General features: G+C 48.2%; 1 protein-coding gene across 1 annotated transcript in view; it reads right to left on the reverse strand.

The window, feature by feature from the left end:
• Positions 1-601: 601 nt before the first annotated feature.
• Positions 602-17,225, reverse strand: part of LOC149339192 (uncharacterized) — a 212,672-nt gene continuing 196,048 nt past the window's right edge. The window contains exon 2 of the mRNA XM_089550419.1: positions 602-1,268. Coding sequence (XP_089406545.1) covers positions 1,126-1,268 — 143 coding nt within the window. The 3' untranslated portion in view covers positions 602-1,125. The remainder of the gene's footprint in view (positions 1,269-17,225) is intronic.

A 17,225-nucleotide genomic window follows, 5' to 3' on the forward strand; every position in this document is an offset into this window, starting at 1 on the left:
CTCTCCCTCGCCTCGCCTTATCGAGGACTGAGCGATACGTGACGAGAATGGCTCAACGAAAGAAACAGAGGGAAAGGGAAACGAGAGAGCAGTCGCAACACTGGTGACTGCGATCAACGCACAGGGCGTCCTTCTCACTGACAGGCCTGTAACACACTGGTGGCGCTGGCGATGGCTGCAGAGCCCAGTGTGCACTCGGGGTGGATCCAGCGCCCTGCGCGGTCCAGCAGCCCTTCTGGCGGCTAGAATGTCCGCTGGCACACTGTCACGCACAGGCGAGCCTCCGAACGGCCACGGGTCCGACGTCACACTGTAGATCTCATTCCGAAATCCACCGGCGGGCGGCAAGCTGAAGGCGGCCAGAACCACTTTGAGCAACGAGTTCTTCCCGACGGCTTGATTTCACAAGTTCAGCGGTGGAGAACGGGCAGGTGATGGGGGCCCCTAATTCGGGGCAGAAATGTACCGCTTCCGTAAGAATGACGAGCCCTTTGTATGCGTGTGGCACTTTCGTCGCAAATGTAGCGAACACTGTTCGAGAGACACAGGCAACAGCAATTACGTATGGGATAAATGGCGCCAAGGTTTCGAATCCAGTCATCCGAGGCTGTCTCGACAATTTGAGAGCTATTTGGGCTCAAGCAAGCCCGCGTTTTTTTTTTTGTTTTTGCGGCGCGGCGTTTCAAATTCGAAATCCAATCCTCTCCCTGTGAATATCACTTATTCGGGGCACTTTTGTCGTTCTTCTCGCATCTCTCACTTGATGGAGTAAAATAGATAAAACAACATTTTTCGTTAATGCCTGACAACGCCTGTTAAATTCCGTTTCGTAACCGGCTCACCGCAGACAGGAACAAAAGATTTAAACCCGTCTAACGCTGGAGCTCTGACCGGTATAGCCGCAACGAAATACACCGGTTCTCCACCGCTGAACAGTCGAAATCACGCTTCGGCCGACGGCGGCACAGCCTTCTCCCACATCATCGTCCCTTGGGCCGATGTCGAGTCCCAGCCGAACAGGGCAGTAGTTCGCGCAGCAGTTCTCTGGGGCTGGGCAGATCGCCTCGCCGCCCCGTCGGCCGGCGCGTCCCGTCGCCGGGGCGGCAGTCGCACCCTCGAGGAGGGTCAGCCCACGGCCACTGCTGCGGCCGTGAGCGTCGCGTTGTCCGGGCCGAACGCGGTCGTCGCTGTCGCCGTCACGGTGCCCACCGTCGTGGTGGCTGCCGTGGACGTCGGCAGCCGGAACAGGTTTTCGTTCTCCTTCCTCACTGCGCACGGGGAGAAAGAAAAAAAGGAGCAGATTTTAGTCAAATTCTTTAAATCCGCCATTTCTCACTGTCATTTGTAAGTGGAACCATTAGTATGTAAAAGGGGAGTAATTACTCATTGACGTCCACCCAAGCGCAGCCATACGGCTACAAAGGAAAGCTATACAGCTTTCTCAGAAACTTAGCAGTGAAAGAAAAATTCGTCCTGGTCCGGGGTTCGAACCCGGGACCACCATATGGCTGAGCTTGGGTGGACGTCAATGAGTAATTAACTCCTTATTACAAATCTCCGCCTTGGGGGACTCCTCTAAACATTTGGTCCACACTGTCCCCACTTCGAGTTATTGATCAATTCGCTCTCGCCCTACCATAAGCTTGCCGTCCCGGTTAGCTCAATTGGTAGAGCGACTGCTCCGGTGAAGCGGTGGGCCCGGGTTCGAACCCCGAACCAGGACGAATTTTTCTTTAACTGCGAAGTTCCAGAGAAAGCTGTATAGCTTTCCTTTGTAGCCGTATGGCTGCGCTTGGGTGGACGTCAATGAGGAATTACTCCCTTATTACAAATCTACTCCACCTTGGGGGATTCCGCTAAACATTTGGACAACCATAAGTGTGACCAATGGTCTATTAACGGATCAACTGCCGCACTGTCAAGAAACTCTGAGGCGATCCTCGGTGTATCGTTGGAATGCATTGCCATCGTTCGTTATATCCGCATTGTTACACTTGATAGTTATACCTGAGGCGAACTCATCCGAGATCGTTGTATCCGAGATGAACACAAAAAAATTCGTTATATTCGAGGTGACATACCCAGGTTCGTTATACCACGCGCAACGCGTTACATTGATCGCCATTTCCTAGCTGCATCGACGCCTAACGCATTAATCGACACCTTTAGCGTACCGTGTGCCGTGTTACCCTTAACGGAGTCCCGGGAGTCCGCCCATAACGCCAGTGTGTACGTGCTGATTGGTCCCGATTCGGCAGGCGTGCGCGCATCTGGCGGGTATCTGACGCCATCTGGTGCCTTCTAAGGCAATCTGCGCATGCGCACTGACGGGGCGCGGGCTACCGGTCCTCCGGTAAAGGCTGCATGGTGCACGGTTTGATAAATGTATCTGTTAATATGCCGCTAAAGCCGTTAATGAAACACCGAGGAAAACCTCGTTTAGTTTTCGTTTTCAATAAGAATCGAATGAACGGTTCTTTGTGGCTATGTTGTTTCTCCAGCAGCAATTTTACGAACTGATTGTCAAGAGGATTACATTCAAAAATGGAACATTCCTTTCCCTCCACTCGATTCAAATTCACGACGTCACTAACAAAAAAAAAAAAAAGGCTCCGTGATCACCGTTTTGAAGATAATCGCGCTGTGTTCTAGCTTCAGAGATCAGCAACCATACAAATTTGGACTCAGTGATCAGCGTTTTGAAAAGAAATAGCCTCAGAGATCAGCAACCACATTGACGCTATCTGAGTTCCCTTGCGAAAATGACAGCTGACGGTGGTACCTCTATTTCACTTCTTTTTAACCTTTCATATCTTATCCTTTGAAGTGAAAGTAGCCTCTCTGCATTTTTAACGCGGAAATCTAACAAAGCAGGACAACTTCAATTTGTATTCATGGTCCCTTCAAACATAAGCTCTTGCGCATACATGACTGACGATGAAAGTCATGTAACATTATTAAAAAAAAAGGCACAATTGGTGCATAGCTGGAAAGGTTTTGCTAACGTTATCTGTAAGAGTTACAAACTTCTCCAACAGCACCACATGTTTTAAAAACTGGCAGGCGCAGCGACTGGCTCGTAATCACGGTGTACGAATATATTACACCGCGCCCGTAATAGAGGCGAGTCAAACTGTCGCGCTATCTGGGGCAGAAAAACAAACTGTTCTTGAGTGCTGCAAAGCTGTCGGCTGTCACTGGCTACTTTGGGCGAAAGTTAATAGGCGATGCACTTGAGCGCTTTCTTCCGAATATTGCCAAGGAGGATTCCCGTATTCGGAAAAAGAGTTTTCTAACTGGTATATGATCCGCAGAATTTAATTACAAGTACTCTTTGATGGCAGAAACATAGCCCCCCCCCCCCCCCCCCCCCCTCCCCGTGCCCCGTCTGTTTTGTTGTCCCTTCAAAGTGTAACCAGGCCTGACAGCGTACTCTTCTCGAAGGGTTTTACAATACATGGGGAAAATTGGCCCTGGCACAGGCTTCTGGACGGAAACTCCAGAAAATTAGCCAAGAAGAAAATACGCGCTAACGGACATGGCTAAACTTAAAATACCGCGACTACAACCGACGATGGTATCATTGCTTGGCCGCATACTGCAAGAACACGCTACGGCAAGAGCGTCCCCTGGCAAACCACGCGGTCCCCCAGAAAAAAGGTGCCCAGAGTAGTAGTCGACAGGCGGTGAGTTGACGTCGAGTTCGGCGATGACGTGAAGGATGAGCGACGAATGCGGAATTGAAGTGACAGCTCCGGATGCGAGGCCGGTGCAAGACAACAACAACGCGAGGCCAAAGCTCGGGCGGGGCGCCAGAATTTTAAAGGCGACGCACGGGCGACGCGCCAGTGGACGAAAGATGAAGCAGAAAAACGTTTAGGAGCACCGCGGCGACCCCCACTGGAGAAATGGGAAAGCATGCGCTGCTGCAATGAGGGGGATCGCACCATTCAGCACATGCGCAGCCAATGTGCGCACTCGTCGGTAGCAGATGAACAACTGACGTGGCCCGGAAGTCGCCGCTCATTTATACCGTCTGCAACCACGTGACCGTTATAACGTCAATTGAACCTTCTATACTCCTATGGTTCGAATTTGAAATTTCGCAAGTCGCTGCTACTAGTGGTGTATCACGTAGCGGTTTTTTTTTCAGTTCAACTCATGCAAACTACTTCCTCACAATTCTTTTCTGCAAGTGATCTTGTCATGTGAGCTTGGTGTGACGTAATCACTGCCATATGACTTCTGAAACTTTTTTTTGCGTCTTGTCACGTGACTCTGGTTGACGTCATCGCATTGTCACGTGACCTCGAAATGTTTGCGTCATCTTGTCACGTGACTTTGTCATGACGTCACCACTTATCATCATCAATTGCACCATCGTTATTATCCTAAATCTCATTTGCCTAAATTCATTTTTGTTCATTGTGGTTAATAACTTGTCTGAATTAGTATTAAAAATTAACTACATGACGTCGCCAATCTTCATCACGGTATATTACGCCATTCATTAATGTATTACTCAATTACATTATACTCACCCACAATCACAAATTCAAGTGACGTCATAGTGCGGATATATTTTGCCGACACGTTTTGCGGACATGGCCTTGAGAATGAACGATCTTATGCTTTCGAAAAAAAAGAAGGAAGAAAACTTCTACAATTTTGACGTTCTCTGTAGAGCAGCAGTCTCAACGCTAGCTGTAACTTTCTCTCTCCTCCCCCCTCGCACATTTGGAGAGCAACAGCCGCGTTGGCCAGGCTAATCTATATCGCATGCCCTCCGAAATGCCCGGAAGGCTCGTTTAGTTCTGTGCTCCGTTAACATGTAAAGTTACGCAACAACTAGCAAACTCTTATCATAACTAGCAACTAAACAACTACCATAGCTCCTGGAGATATGTGTGAACTGCAGAACCTTTTAGTTACCATTCACTTGAGAGGGTTGTTAGGAAATCCAAGATGGAACACATCACTGACCTTGATTCACCTCGCGTGTAATCTTTTGCTTTTATGCGTGCTATAGGTTAGTACCCTTTGCCCTGCTGCTTTCTTTTACCTCCAGCGCCGATTCTCGACGCCGAGAGGCTCACCAGCGCTTTTCGGAATTTTCGGCTACCGAAGCATAGCGGTAGGAATATAAAGAACTCGGTAAAGGAGGAAACTGTCGACACACATCCTACATCGACCAGCTTCCATCTCAGCGAAGTCGCGCGCAACGACGACCGGCTGTCGCGCCCATAGCCGGACACGCGGCGGGCTACAGCGCGCGGCCTCCTTTCGCTTGCCTAACTGCAACCGCATCAGCGGCCCCGCGTTTGTTCACCAACGCGGGACCGTCAAAGCCAGGGCACGGCTTTCTCCCACGCGCGACCGAAGAAAGGCCGCCCAGGGAGCTCACACGCCGCAGCTAACGCAATTGACTCTCAACAATCCCGCGCGGTGAGGGCAAGCAGTTCACTGATGTGGATCCCCGTCGCCTCGACTGAAAAGAGCCGAGGCAGCAAATCAACGGAGCAGCTGCTCGGAAGCTCACCCCTCCGCCACGCCACCACCCTCGTCCCCCGCAAGGCCACCCTCGTTCACCCGCAAGGGACCAGCCTTTCCCCTTTCCCGAGACCCCTCTTTCCTTTATCGGGCTCCGGCTGAAGAGGACAAACCGGACACGCATGGATACCCGCCACCTCCTTTCCCACCACCCATTTCCTGCCTCCCGTGTTTAGCTGATCATTTCTATCTTCCCTCGCCGCGTCGACCTGTGTCCTTGCTGTCCGTCGAGAAAAGAAAAAAAAAAACCTTCTCCGCCCGTGCCAAGCTTGCAGAGGCGGGAGCCAGCCCGACGAAGTGGTACACCCGTGTACGGTGCAGCACAAGGGTAGAAACTTGGGCGAGTCGGTAACTGTGATTCATGGATTTTCATTATTTTTTCCCGGGCGCATGCGCATGTTTGCCTCACGGTTCACGTTCTTCTTGGTCGCCTATTGGTATAAGTAGCAGTATAAAACTTTATTCCGCAAAATGGAAGGGCATTTAGGGGTTGAGGTCTCGAGGTTTCTGTCAGTCGGAAGTTAGCGCCTGTGTTGTGTGCGTTTTTTTTCTGTCCCTTGTCCCGTTTCGCGCTTCCTCACATACCATGAATACGGTGCAGCGTCGTGTCGGCAGCAGGCGGCTTCAGTTTAATCTAATCCAGAATGGAGACGCGAGCTAGCGCTTTGCTGTCGCAAGTTCCATGCGCGGAACTCTCGTCCAGCCATTTTTATCGTGTCTATACAGCTGTAATCGAAGCGTAAAGTAACGGACAGAAGCCCGTCTAATACGTCGTCCCGAGTGACGTTCAGTGAAACGGACGCAGTCAGGCTACAGCGTGCGGTGCCCGTAACAATCAGATGCAGAAACCACTGACATGTTAGCTCCAACACGGGGGCCTAGAGTCTCAACGCGGCGTCATAAAGTACCATGCGGCGTTTGGGGTCCTCAGAAGCCTCGGCAATTACACACTGCTATTCATAAGAGCGTTCCCGTATGATCTGAAAAAAGAAGAGAGGAACCACTGAAACTGCATTCGGATAACAACAGAGCGTGATTTATGACCACTTAAGTGGCACTAACAAACGAAAGACACAAGGAATACGCACAAATTAGCAGTGAGAAACTGCGTGTCGTTCTCTCGCCTGTCCTCTGCGTCCGGTGGCGAAATTACAATGAGCCTCAAAGAACTAATCCACATTTGTCTATACAGTGGCTGTGCGTGTCATCTCGTCATCGCACTGTTCGAGATGGTCTAGCTGCCATGGATTACAACCGAATAGCTCGAATTTCTCTCTGAAGAGCCGCTATGTGCAACGAAGGCCCTTTTCTTTCATGTCTGACTGATGCTGCGGTCTCAAAGACTGAGATGCCAGAAAAAGATATCCATATGTTTCATCTCCTGGCACTGTCTTGGGCCAAGATAGCCAGTAGGGACTCCGAGATGCTCTTCAAGATAGACAGTAGGCGCCAGCACTCATTTCGCAACGCACACTTTGCAAGACCAGAACTTTGAAGCCAAGGCGTTGTCAATACGCTCCGAGAAGCTGCTTTAAGCACTGCAGCCAGCTTTTAAGACGCTACGACAACATTACAAAGGCGGCCCATAACGGTGTTAAGGTGGTACCGATTCGTCGACTTTTCTGCCACCTATTTTTGCTGCATCCAGTACAATGAACGACACCACCAAACGCCACAAAATAAACAACACGTCACCCAAGTAGGACGAAGTGGTTCCCGAAACGTCTCCTGACACAAATGTTCAAGGAAGATGGGAACGCAAACCGACCCGGCACGCAGGTACACAGACCTCAATGTACGCAGTCGGTATGGATTAACCCTGCTTTGTTTATTTTTGCCACCGCGAGAGGGACACCAAGCGCGCACTGCGTCCACCGTTTTTTTTTATTAAAGTGTATGTTAGCAAACACGGATGACGAACTGGAAGTTTGAAAAGAATGACATGTTTTGAACTGCACTGTAAATCAGCTACTGCGTCTTGAGACGCACACTGGAAGCTGGCGTAGTTGGCAACTTGTACGGCGAGATGGTGCACAACTATAGTGTACTAGAATAGTATTCTAGTTCACTATATGCACAACCAAGCTGCTGTCGTAACGAGCCCCTCTAGTGACAAGGTCAGTGGCCTGTGAGGTTTGTAGAAGGTATTTAAGAATTGCCGGTGTTTACAAGCGGCCATGCCAAAACCTCCCGCTGTTATGACAATGGCCAGATGGGTAAGCTAACAAAAGCCTCAGAATAAATTGCTAGCTTCGTGTGTGCTTCAGACGCCCGCGGCAAAAACACGCGCGCCCTGGCATAGCTGGAAAGAAAGAAAAGCACGGGTAATTAATGCAACTTCTTTTCCCCAAAACCTACCCAAAAGTATGACAAGTCGCAGTGAGGAGGCAGCATTTTTCTTGGCAGCCAAAACCTGGCCCAACTCCAGCGCTTCGGCGTTTCTCCGCAAGCTGTGTCTCTGAGGTCGCGGATCAACCTTGCATTTTCTTGATCATAACAGCATGGTCTCTAACTGCGTGTTTAAAGCGAGTTCGAGTTCGGGACAACTAGAAGTTGGACTACTCATAACCACCTGAAACCGTCAGTTGAGAAGTGAATGCAATTTTCGGGGTTAAAACCGTTACGCCAACATGCGCAAAGTTTGGGGGCGAACATCAGGGACACACCATAAGGTTTTGTAGATTGAAGGTTTATGAGCGAAGGGGCGATAACAATGATGAGTCTTTGACAGTCGTTCTTTTAATGGAGCGGTGATCCTTGTTCCCTCGACTGGTTAATTCAGGGCATCATTTTTTATTCACTGAAAGATGTGCTCAAAATCTCTTAATGCAAATTCCTTCAACGAATTGGCACCTTTCGCGTCTTCTGTTGTCTCAGAAATGTCTTTTTTGCGTCAGAAAAAAAAAAATGGTTCCATTGGGTGGTCTCCGTGCACGAGAAGGCAGAGGAACGCGTTTGTGAATATATTGGCGCAAAGTCGGCAGTAGATACGGTGTTCACGGCGCGATTGTAATAGCGGGCGCTTTGTTGCAGTGTTTTTTCGACGGTAGTGGCCTCCGATAGAAATTCCGAAGTGGTGTTAGGTGGGTTTCGCACAAGCCCAGCAAACAGTTCTTCTTTTATCCCGCGCATCAGGTGGCGCACTTTCTTGTCCTCGGCCATGTTTGGATCCGCCCTTCTGAACAGTCGTGTCATGTCCTCATAATACATTGCGACGCTCTCATTGGGTCGCTGGTTCCTTGACTGCAGCGCCGACTCAGCTCGTTCCCGACGGTCGGTGTTGACGTAGGTCGCCAGCAACTGGCTACGGAATCGTTCCCAAAAAGGAAACGTTGCCTCGTGGTTCTCGTACCACGTCCGCGCCGAGTCGTCAAGAGCGAAGTAAACATTTTGCAGCTTCCGCTCCGCATCCCAGCCGTTGTACCTGGCAACGCGCTCGAACTGGTCAAGCCAGTCCTCCGCGTCCTCAAACACTTCGCCATGGAAGGTCGGCGGCGTTCGCGGCTGGAGGACCAGGAAATGAGGAGCTGAGTTCCCGTTGTCAGCCATAGCTGCCGCGTCTCCGTTGTTAGCCAGAGGTGCCGCGTCAGTCCTGTGCGTCGCGGCTGGAGCCCTGGCCCTAGGGATAACGGGCCGAACTCTGGTGACTGACCTTGGAGTCGGCGGCTCGTACTGCGATGAACCGGAGTCAAATCCGTGTTCATAGAGAGCCTTCGGGGCACGTATAGATGTTGCAAAGTACCCAGCACCTCCACCAAAAATGTAACGAGGACTGGACTGGCACAGGTCGCAGTTTCAGCGAAGTTCAGCGCACAGCCGAGAACTCACAAGAAGGCTGTCCGAACAAAACACACACTTCGTCTTTGTCCACCCATACACGCACACTTCGTCTTCATCGTCGGCGCGCTCCCATGAGCACGCGCCATTTGCTTTAAACAAATGCAGAGCATTGCAGTCCGCTAAGTTGGGGCAATGCGTTTGAACGTCTGCAACTATTATCTTTGCAAGTCATCACTGTCACGTGACACTTATCACGTGACCCCTGGATGACGTCGGCAACTTTCTTTTGCACGTCATTTTTGTCTAACATCAGTACACAACCTCAACACACGTTACTGTCGTACACACCACAACCCATTCACCTCGTGCCGCTCTAACCAGCTTTCACCAACGACCCTTCGTTGGGCTGAACCTTTTGTTTCAGCTAGAAGCCATCTCATTCGAATGGTTGCTCCAACTCAAGTACATTTATGGTGAATAGAACCTTGTATCTAACTGGTTTCCGCTGTTGATGCGGTGTCGATCTTTGCCGTACTCTTGGCTGTGTTGTTTTCTGTAAAGCTAGCGCAGTTCAGTCACTAGCTGCGTGTCTTGCAAAAAATTGGCAGTGGTTTAGCTCTGGTTAAACCTGGAGGATTGCGAAAGCAACGAGGAGAGAGAGAGAGAGGCGATGGAGAGCGCGCGGCAGCGGCGGCTGCCCCGGCACGCTAGCTATGCGCCGCTACTGCGCATGCGCAACTGGCGAGCGCGGCGGCGGCACCTCACCCGCGCAGCGACGGCGGCGGCGCGCCAGCTGTGCGCCGTGTGACATCACTGCTGCTCGCGCATGCGCAGTATGGCCTTTCGTCTGCTCCGCGAAATGGCTCGGCGACTCGCGTAGTGTTGCTTTCGCTACAGTAATCTGTATATATACCCTTTCTGTACTACAGACAGAACCTGGTGTAGTAAGTACCGTGCTAAAAAAAATCCCTTCGTGGCGGATGCTTTGCGGGCACGCCTGGCACATGGAGAGCCTGGGTTCGAACCATGGTGTCGGCGGATTTGTTGTTTAGAACGCGCATTTTTCGTGCGGACACGCTCTGCTGACAGGTCCTCTACACGCCACTCACGACACAATAATTGCTTTCACATTAAAAGGCAAGAAACAACAGCACTCTGACATATGAGGGGCCGATGATTGCGTCCACTGCCTGCGCTTCCCTTGGTCTTATCGCTGTAGCTTCCAGCACACAAACAGCCCAAAATAAATAAATAAGAGGGGGGGGGGGGGGGAGGGGGGAAGCAGTTTCCTCATTATGCTCACAGAGAAAGAAAACACCCCCGTCAGTGATAAAAATGTTTAGATGGACCAGTTGACTTTCCTTTCGTAGTATCTACTTTATTTTATAGTTTTCGAGAGTCATTCCTCAAGCATCCTCCTAATTATCTCAGCTTTCTGGGGCCTCTTGGTTGTTTTTAAAGCGTATACTTTTGCGGAGCTCGACGTCTTTCTTGCATAATTAATGCTGAGAGCTCCACACTGAATTAAAATATGCGAGTTTTCTCCGGCTAATCGTGTGGTAACAGCCAATATTGCCCAAGTCTTGGAACTCTTCCTGTGTAGAATTTCATCCTCAAGCACCCGAAGCACTTGCCTGAAGAAGTAAAACGCTCCCATGAAGGCATAAAAAACATAATTTCTCCTTTACTCGTAACGTTCTGACGTTTAGTATTTGTTTAGCCCTTTATCTCTGGAGTCTATCTACGACGAATCTTTTACAGTGTACTAAGTCAGCGGCGCATAGAAATATCTGTTCCGGACAACACTGCCTGGTTGAAAGCTTGTGCACTACTGTCGCAACGCCAGTCACTGGTCTCTGTCGCTACGCAGCGCGAGTTAGTTGTATACTGATGATGATGTCTTCCTAGCTCCGGCCAACGCTAACCGCACGGATGACACGGATGTTCGACCTGGTTAGGCCTGTTTAGCTTCCACGTTCGCGCTATATTTAGTAAGACGCGTATGGGTCTGTATTTTGGCGGCCGTTGGCAGTTCGCGAAGATTCTTTAAATAAGCTTTTAACTAACTGCTTGAAAACGACCGCAGGTTCAATGCAAGCTCCACCAGTGCTCTGTACTGAGGCCTATATTTATTTTTATTTTCAGAGGTACTGCCAGCCTTCGCAGAAGGCCTTTGGCAGGAGTGAGCATACCTGGTAAAGAAAGTACAAAAAAGCGCTACAAGACATGATAATAATAAGAGTAGTGTCATCCGCCTGCTTGAGCAGATTAACACCGAGAAGAAAAAAAGAAAAAATAAGAAAGAAAAATGCCTTGTACAAGCTCGCGCTGTTCAGGCATATAGAAACAACACTGGCACATAACACAAGAACACTGGCATCAATAGCACGCTTGAGGAAATAAACACTAACGGTAGACATACGCTGATCCGTCCGCAATCACAATAATGCCAATCACAAAGCAATATCAATAGCGGGAACCAAAAACGCTTACGTTGAGCTAACTGATGGCCTTCAATTTTGATAAGAAAGTTTCGACAGACGGGCATTCCACAGCTTCAGAAGGCAAAGCGTTCCACTGACGGACGGTTCTCGGAAAAAAGGAATTTTGAAAGGTATCTGTTCGGCACATATATTCTTTTAATTTTTTGGAATGGTTTGATCGTGTACATCGCCGTATAACAGGTTCGATATAAATGCTACTATCTATACCTATCTTACTATTGTAGAGTAGATGCATGTATTTCATTCGTTCATAATACCGTCGCAATTGTAATGGTTCTAAGTTAGCTTTTTCCACAAGTGCAGTTGCTGAGGTACGCCAACTATATGAGCTGTAGATGAATCGAGCTGCCTTTTTTTGGATGCTTTCGAGTTTGGCAATGTTTAATTGAGTGCACGGATCCCAGACTACAGAAGCGCATTCAAGAACGGGTCTGATAAAAGTTTTGAAGGCAAGGAGTTTCATCTCTTGTGTTGAATTCCGCAGGGTTCTTCTCATGTAACCGAGTTTCTGCATAGCCTTTTTTGTAATGTATGAAACATGTTCATTCCATCTGAGATCTGAGGTGAGGATTATACCTAAGTATTTACAGCTTTTAACGGAAGATAGAGGGTGTCCATTGACGGAATAGGGAAATAGGAGGGGTTTTCTTTTGCGTGTTACTGTCATTTTTACCGTTTTCTTCCTGTTTATTTTCATTTGCCACGTTGAGCACCAGTTTTCTATTTGAGCTAGCGAAGAATTTAGTTGAGATTGGTCATTCGAGTTTTTAATTTCTTGATAAATAATACAATCATCAGCAAAAAGTTTTATTTTCACGGGTACTACACTAACAATATCATTAATAAAAACTAGGAAGAAAAGGGGCCCAAGAACAGATCCCTGTGGAACACCCGACTGGACAAACATATAGCTCGAGCACACTCCATCAATTCCCACACATTGGCCTCTACAGGAGAGGTAAGCTGCTATCCATGCAAGCAGTGTGTCGTTCTTGAGTATGGTTCGCAGTTTTAATAGCAGCTTTGGGTGGGACACGCAGTCGAAAGCTTTTTCAAAATCTAAAAAAATAATATCGATCTGGCTTTGTTTATCGAGTGCTGCTGCAAAGTCATGCACTGCCTCTATAAGTTGCGTGACCGTAGATACGCCCCTGCGGAAGCCGTGCTGTCGGGAATCGATTAAGTTGTGCTCCTCCAGGAAAGAAGATATGTGTTTGAAAATAATATGTTCCATTATTTTGGCGCTTGTGCTCAATAGAGAAATTGGTCTGTAGGATGCTAGAAGTGATTTGTTTTCCGCTTTCGGTATGGGCGTAATTTTCGCATACTTCCAGTCAACTGGAAGCGCTGCTTGAGAAAGGGATATTCTAAAAATAACAGATAAGTATTTCGAGCACCACTCTGCATACCTGTACAGGAAGGCGTTTGGGATCCCGTCAGTTCCGGGTGCCTTTTTTGTATCGATGTTCAGTAAAAGCGATAAGACGCCTTCTTCTGATATGGATACATCACTGATAGCGGAGTTGTTACCATGGCATGCAAAATGTGGTCTTTTGCCGTCATCAAATGTAAATATGGAACAGAAAAATTTGTTGAATTCGTTCGCAATATGAGACTTGTCAGTCACAGTCGCACCGTCGATACACATACTACAGAATTGGTCTTTTCTGGGTTTAAAATGCCGCCAGAACTTGGCAGGGGATGAGACAAGGAAAGTTTTCATGGTTACATGATGGTAATTATATTTTGCTTTTCTTATGCATCCCTTCAGCTGAAGGCGCATGTCTGAGAGCTTGAGCATATTAGAAGGAGAGGGAAACTTCCGGATTTGTTTTCTAAGTCTTTTTGTTTTCCGCTTTAAGCGCACAATCTCTTTGGACATCCAGGGATTTGTGTTATGTACAATTTTTTGAGTACATGGTACGAAATCATTTATACACTTTAACACCAAACTCTTAAAGATTAGCCATAAGCGGTCCACCCGACATGTCTCGGAAAGATAGAGGAAGTTAGAAAAGGAGCCGTCCAACGCATCCAAAATGCCAACGTCATCGGCACGTGAAAAATTTGGAAATGCACGTTTATGCTTCCTGCATTTAAGAACAATGTTTAGTTTGAAGGCTAAGCATATCATCTTGTGGTCTGATATGCCTTCCACGATTTGCAGTTCTGGATCACGACGAAGCAGTCCATCGGATAAAAGAAATAAATCTAAAATGGACGCCGAGTCGTTCTGAATGCGTGTGGGCTGCTTTACAAGCTGGGTTAAACTGTGGAAAAGAATTATGTCAACGAAGGGCTCTGCTGATTTGGACAGTGGTTCAGGAAATTCGCTTTGCCAGTCAATGGCCGGCATATTAAAATCGCCGCCGATTAAGATGTTGGATGAGATTTTTTTGCACTCAGAAAGGAAATCATTAAGTTTTTCGAAGAAGATATTATCGGAGTTAGGAGGCCTATAAAATGCTCCTATGATAAGGTTCAGTTCCCTTAAACAAATCTTAGCAACAACGCACTCAATTTCAGGTATGTCAGACAACCTAACTACTTGCAATGATTCTTTAAACATTATTGCAACTCCGCCACCCCTAGAGCTTCTGTCTTTACGGAGTATGCGGTAACCTGGTGGTGTTATTTCGAAATCGCCAACCTCAGGGTGTAACCAAGTTTCTGTTATAATTAAAATATGTGGTTTGTGTGCTATTGTTATGCTTTCCAGATCATCTAATTTATTTAGTACGCTCCGAGCGCTCAGGTTCAAGCATTGAAAATGTAAGGGGGGGGGGGGGGGGTCACTTTTAGTTCATTGTGTCGGTGATTTCTTGCTGGGGTCTGGGCGTTTACCAACGGGGATTCTTATATTTGAAGTGTCGTCCCATTCAAACAGCTCACCGTCAACCTTTACCTTATCATACACCAATCTAACTTTCCCTCCGGTTTTCCTAATTTCCGAAGTGCTGTCCCATAGTTTCTTCCTCTTCTGACGCGTCGCTGCCGAGAAATCTTCAGAAATCGAGATACCACTGTCTTTTAACTTAAAGCAATTCTGCATAATGCGGAACTTCTCGCGATAATCGATAAGCTTTAGGATTATAGGTCGGGGTTTGTCCGGCTGTATTCGACCGATGCGATGTATCCGTTCAGTTGATGACACAGTTATGCCTAGCTTCTTTTTAAACATACATGTGTCGGTATGTTCAAAATGGGAGGATGCCCTCTGTGGAAGCCCAGTCTGAGCAGGTGGATGATGCGCACTGTCTGAAACCTTGGGTAAGCATTGAACGGCTGGAATGCGTCAAATCTTTCTATACTGAGGCTTTGATGAAAACTGCATTCAGTCGTCGAGCGGTGTCGTTCCCACCTCCTTACGCTTGACCTCGGTTATTTAATAGACGACAGTCAATTTTTCCTTTTCATCGTGTTGGGGATGAGGATGTGACTGCTACCTGCGGATACTCTCGACTACACGTACTAGGTCTCGGTGCCGCACATTAGGACTGCTTAATGTTTTAAGGGACGAACGCAGCAGTGGAAGCCCGTTGGGGCTTCCCCCCTGCACATTACATCTGCAGACAGTGCTGCTCCGAACTGCTCTGATGTGAAGCCATGTCTGAAAAAGGGTCACGTGGCAAAGGTCAGCTGCTCTGCACTCCCCGTGACGGGGCCTCACAGAAGCCGACCGGGCGCCCCATTTGGGCCCTGTAGGCCCGAGAGGACAGCAGGGAGGAGAGAAGGGAAACGCAAGAGAAAGGGAAAGGGAACAGGGAAGCTTTAGGGTAAAAAGAGAAGAGATAAAAAGCGCAGTTAAGGGAGCCCGCCCTGGAAAAGCATAATGTTGCCAAAAGCTACATCCACACGGAGGCAAGAAAATATCGAGAAAAACGGATGCACCAAATGCTCCAAATCGCGAGAGTATTGAACAAGCTGTGAAAGAGGGGGGAGATTGTTAGGGGCGCAGGAAATGAAAGAAAATATGCAAAGGCTGTCGCAGCTGTGGGGTGGATCGCCATATGCCAGTCTTCAGAAGTACATAACCAAATCTCAAACGAGTGCACTAAAGAGAAGAAACCCAATGAAAAAAAAAAAAACAACGTTACAGGCATGGCGCTATAACCGGAAAGTAACAAAAATAGTTTAAATAATTTGCACATCAAGTGAGATTGAGCTGTTCAGTGCCATTTAGATTTAACGTTGGGATGCGACGCCCAGATTCGTTGACGTCTTTAATGTCCATCAGAACAAAGTTGTAGATAAAAAACCATTGTGGGGCATAACCGACGATTTATAGCGAAAAAATCTCGGTGAATATTTAGCAATATGTATCACCCTAAAAATCTGTATTGCAGCGACATAGTGTAGGAAGCGTATGTCTTTCGAAAATAACGCCGCTTCAGATATAGGAGCTCATTTTAAGCCAGCAAAACACACAGAAAGCAAACGGCCGTCGGGGAAAAAAAAAGAACAGGAACCATTGAAAGCAAGCTATACCCTTATCGCGATTGCATCCTTTGTCACACTGCCGTTGATGGCACAAGGCTTTCTTCATTTATCTGTTTTTCTTGCTTTTTTTTTTTACTGCCTGCAGTGTCAGAAACAGCGTTTGGGCGCCCGAGGCCCGAAAGCAGTTAGATTTTTTTCGCTTGGAGCTTCAATGCAATGGCGAGAACGCTAACAGACTGTCGTTGTCGTCTGTTTGCAATATTGCTGGAAAGGAGAAAATTCCCTTTCTCTCGACTTCAACGGCGGCCAGAGAAACATCTGATCGGAACAAAAGGCGGCAATAAAAATAAACAAAACAAGCAAAACCGAACGATAAGACGGCGGTCCTTTTGTATGCTGGATGAAAAGTCGCTTTCAGAGAATCTCGTCGCGTGGCGATTGGAAAGCGCTTGACAAAAGACAATTTCGTTCCGACCAAAACTCGGGCTTTGGTCGTTGCAACGAGCGACTGAAAACGTGTACGACGCACAAAAGAATGAGAAGAAGAAAAGCGGGTACAGACTCTCGAGTCTGTGTGGCCGGCCGTTTTGATACGGGAAGCGGCGAGTTATTGTGCTTCATGTTTTACGTGACTCGTGTGCCAAGGATAGGACCCACGTATAGAGCCGCCGCCACGGCGGTGGTCGTCAAAATGTGCAACGCCATCTGGTGCCAGCGGCGCGCTCTATATTTTACGGTCAATCATTCCACGGCCGCCGGATCTATACACTAGCCAAACGATACACAAGGAATCAATCTTGCCTCCTATGAAAATGCTGCGTATATCTCGCGAGAGAAATGCTTTGTACAGCCGCGACCAAGGGTTGCCTAACCCGCCGCCGCGGTGGTTCAGTGGTTATGGTGCTCGGCTGCTGACCCGAAAGACGCGGGTTCGATCCCGACCGCGGTGGT

The sequence above is a fragment of the Amblyomma mixtum genome, chromosome 6 (assembly GCF_055824585.1).
Source record: "Amblyomma mixtum isolate Tamu chromosome 6, ASM5582458v1, whole genome shotgun sequence".
Taxonomy (NCBI): Eukaryota; Metazoa; Arthropoda; class Arachnida; order Ixodida; family Ixodidae; genus Amblyomma; species Amblyomma mixtum.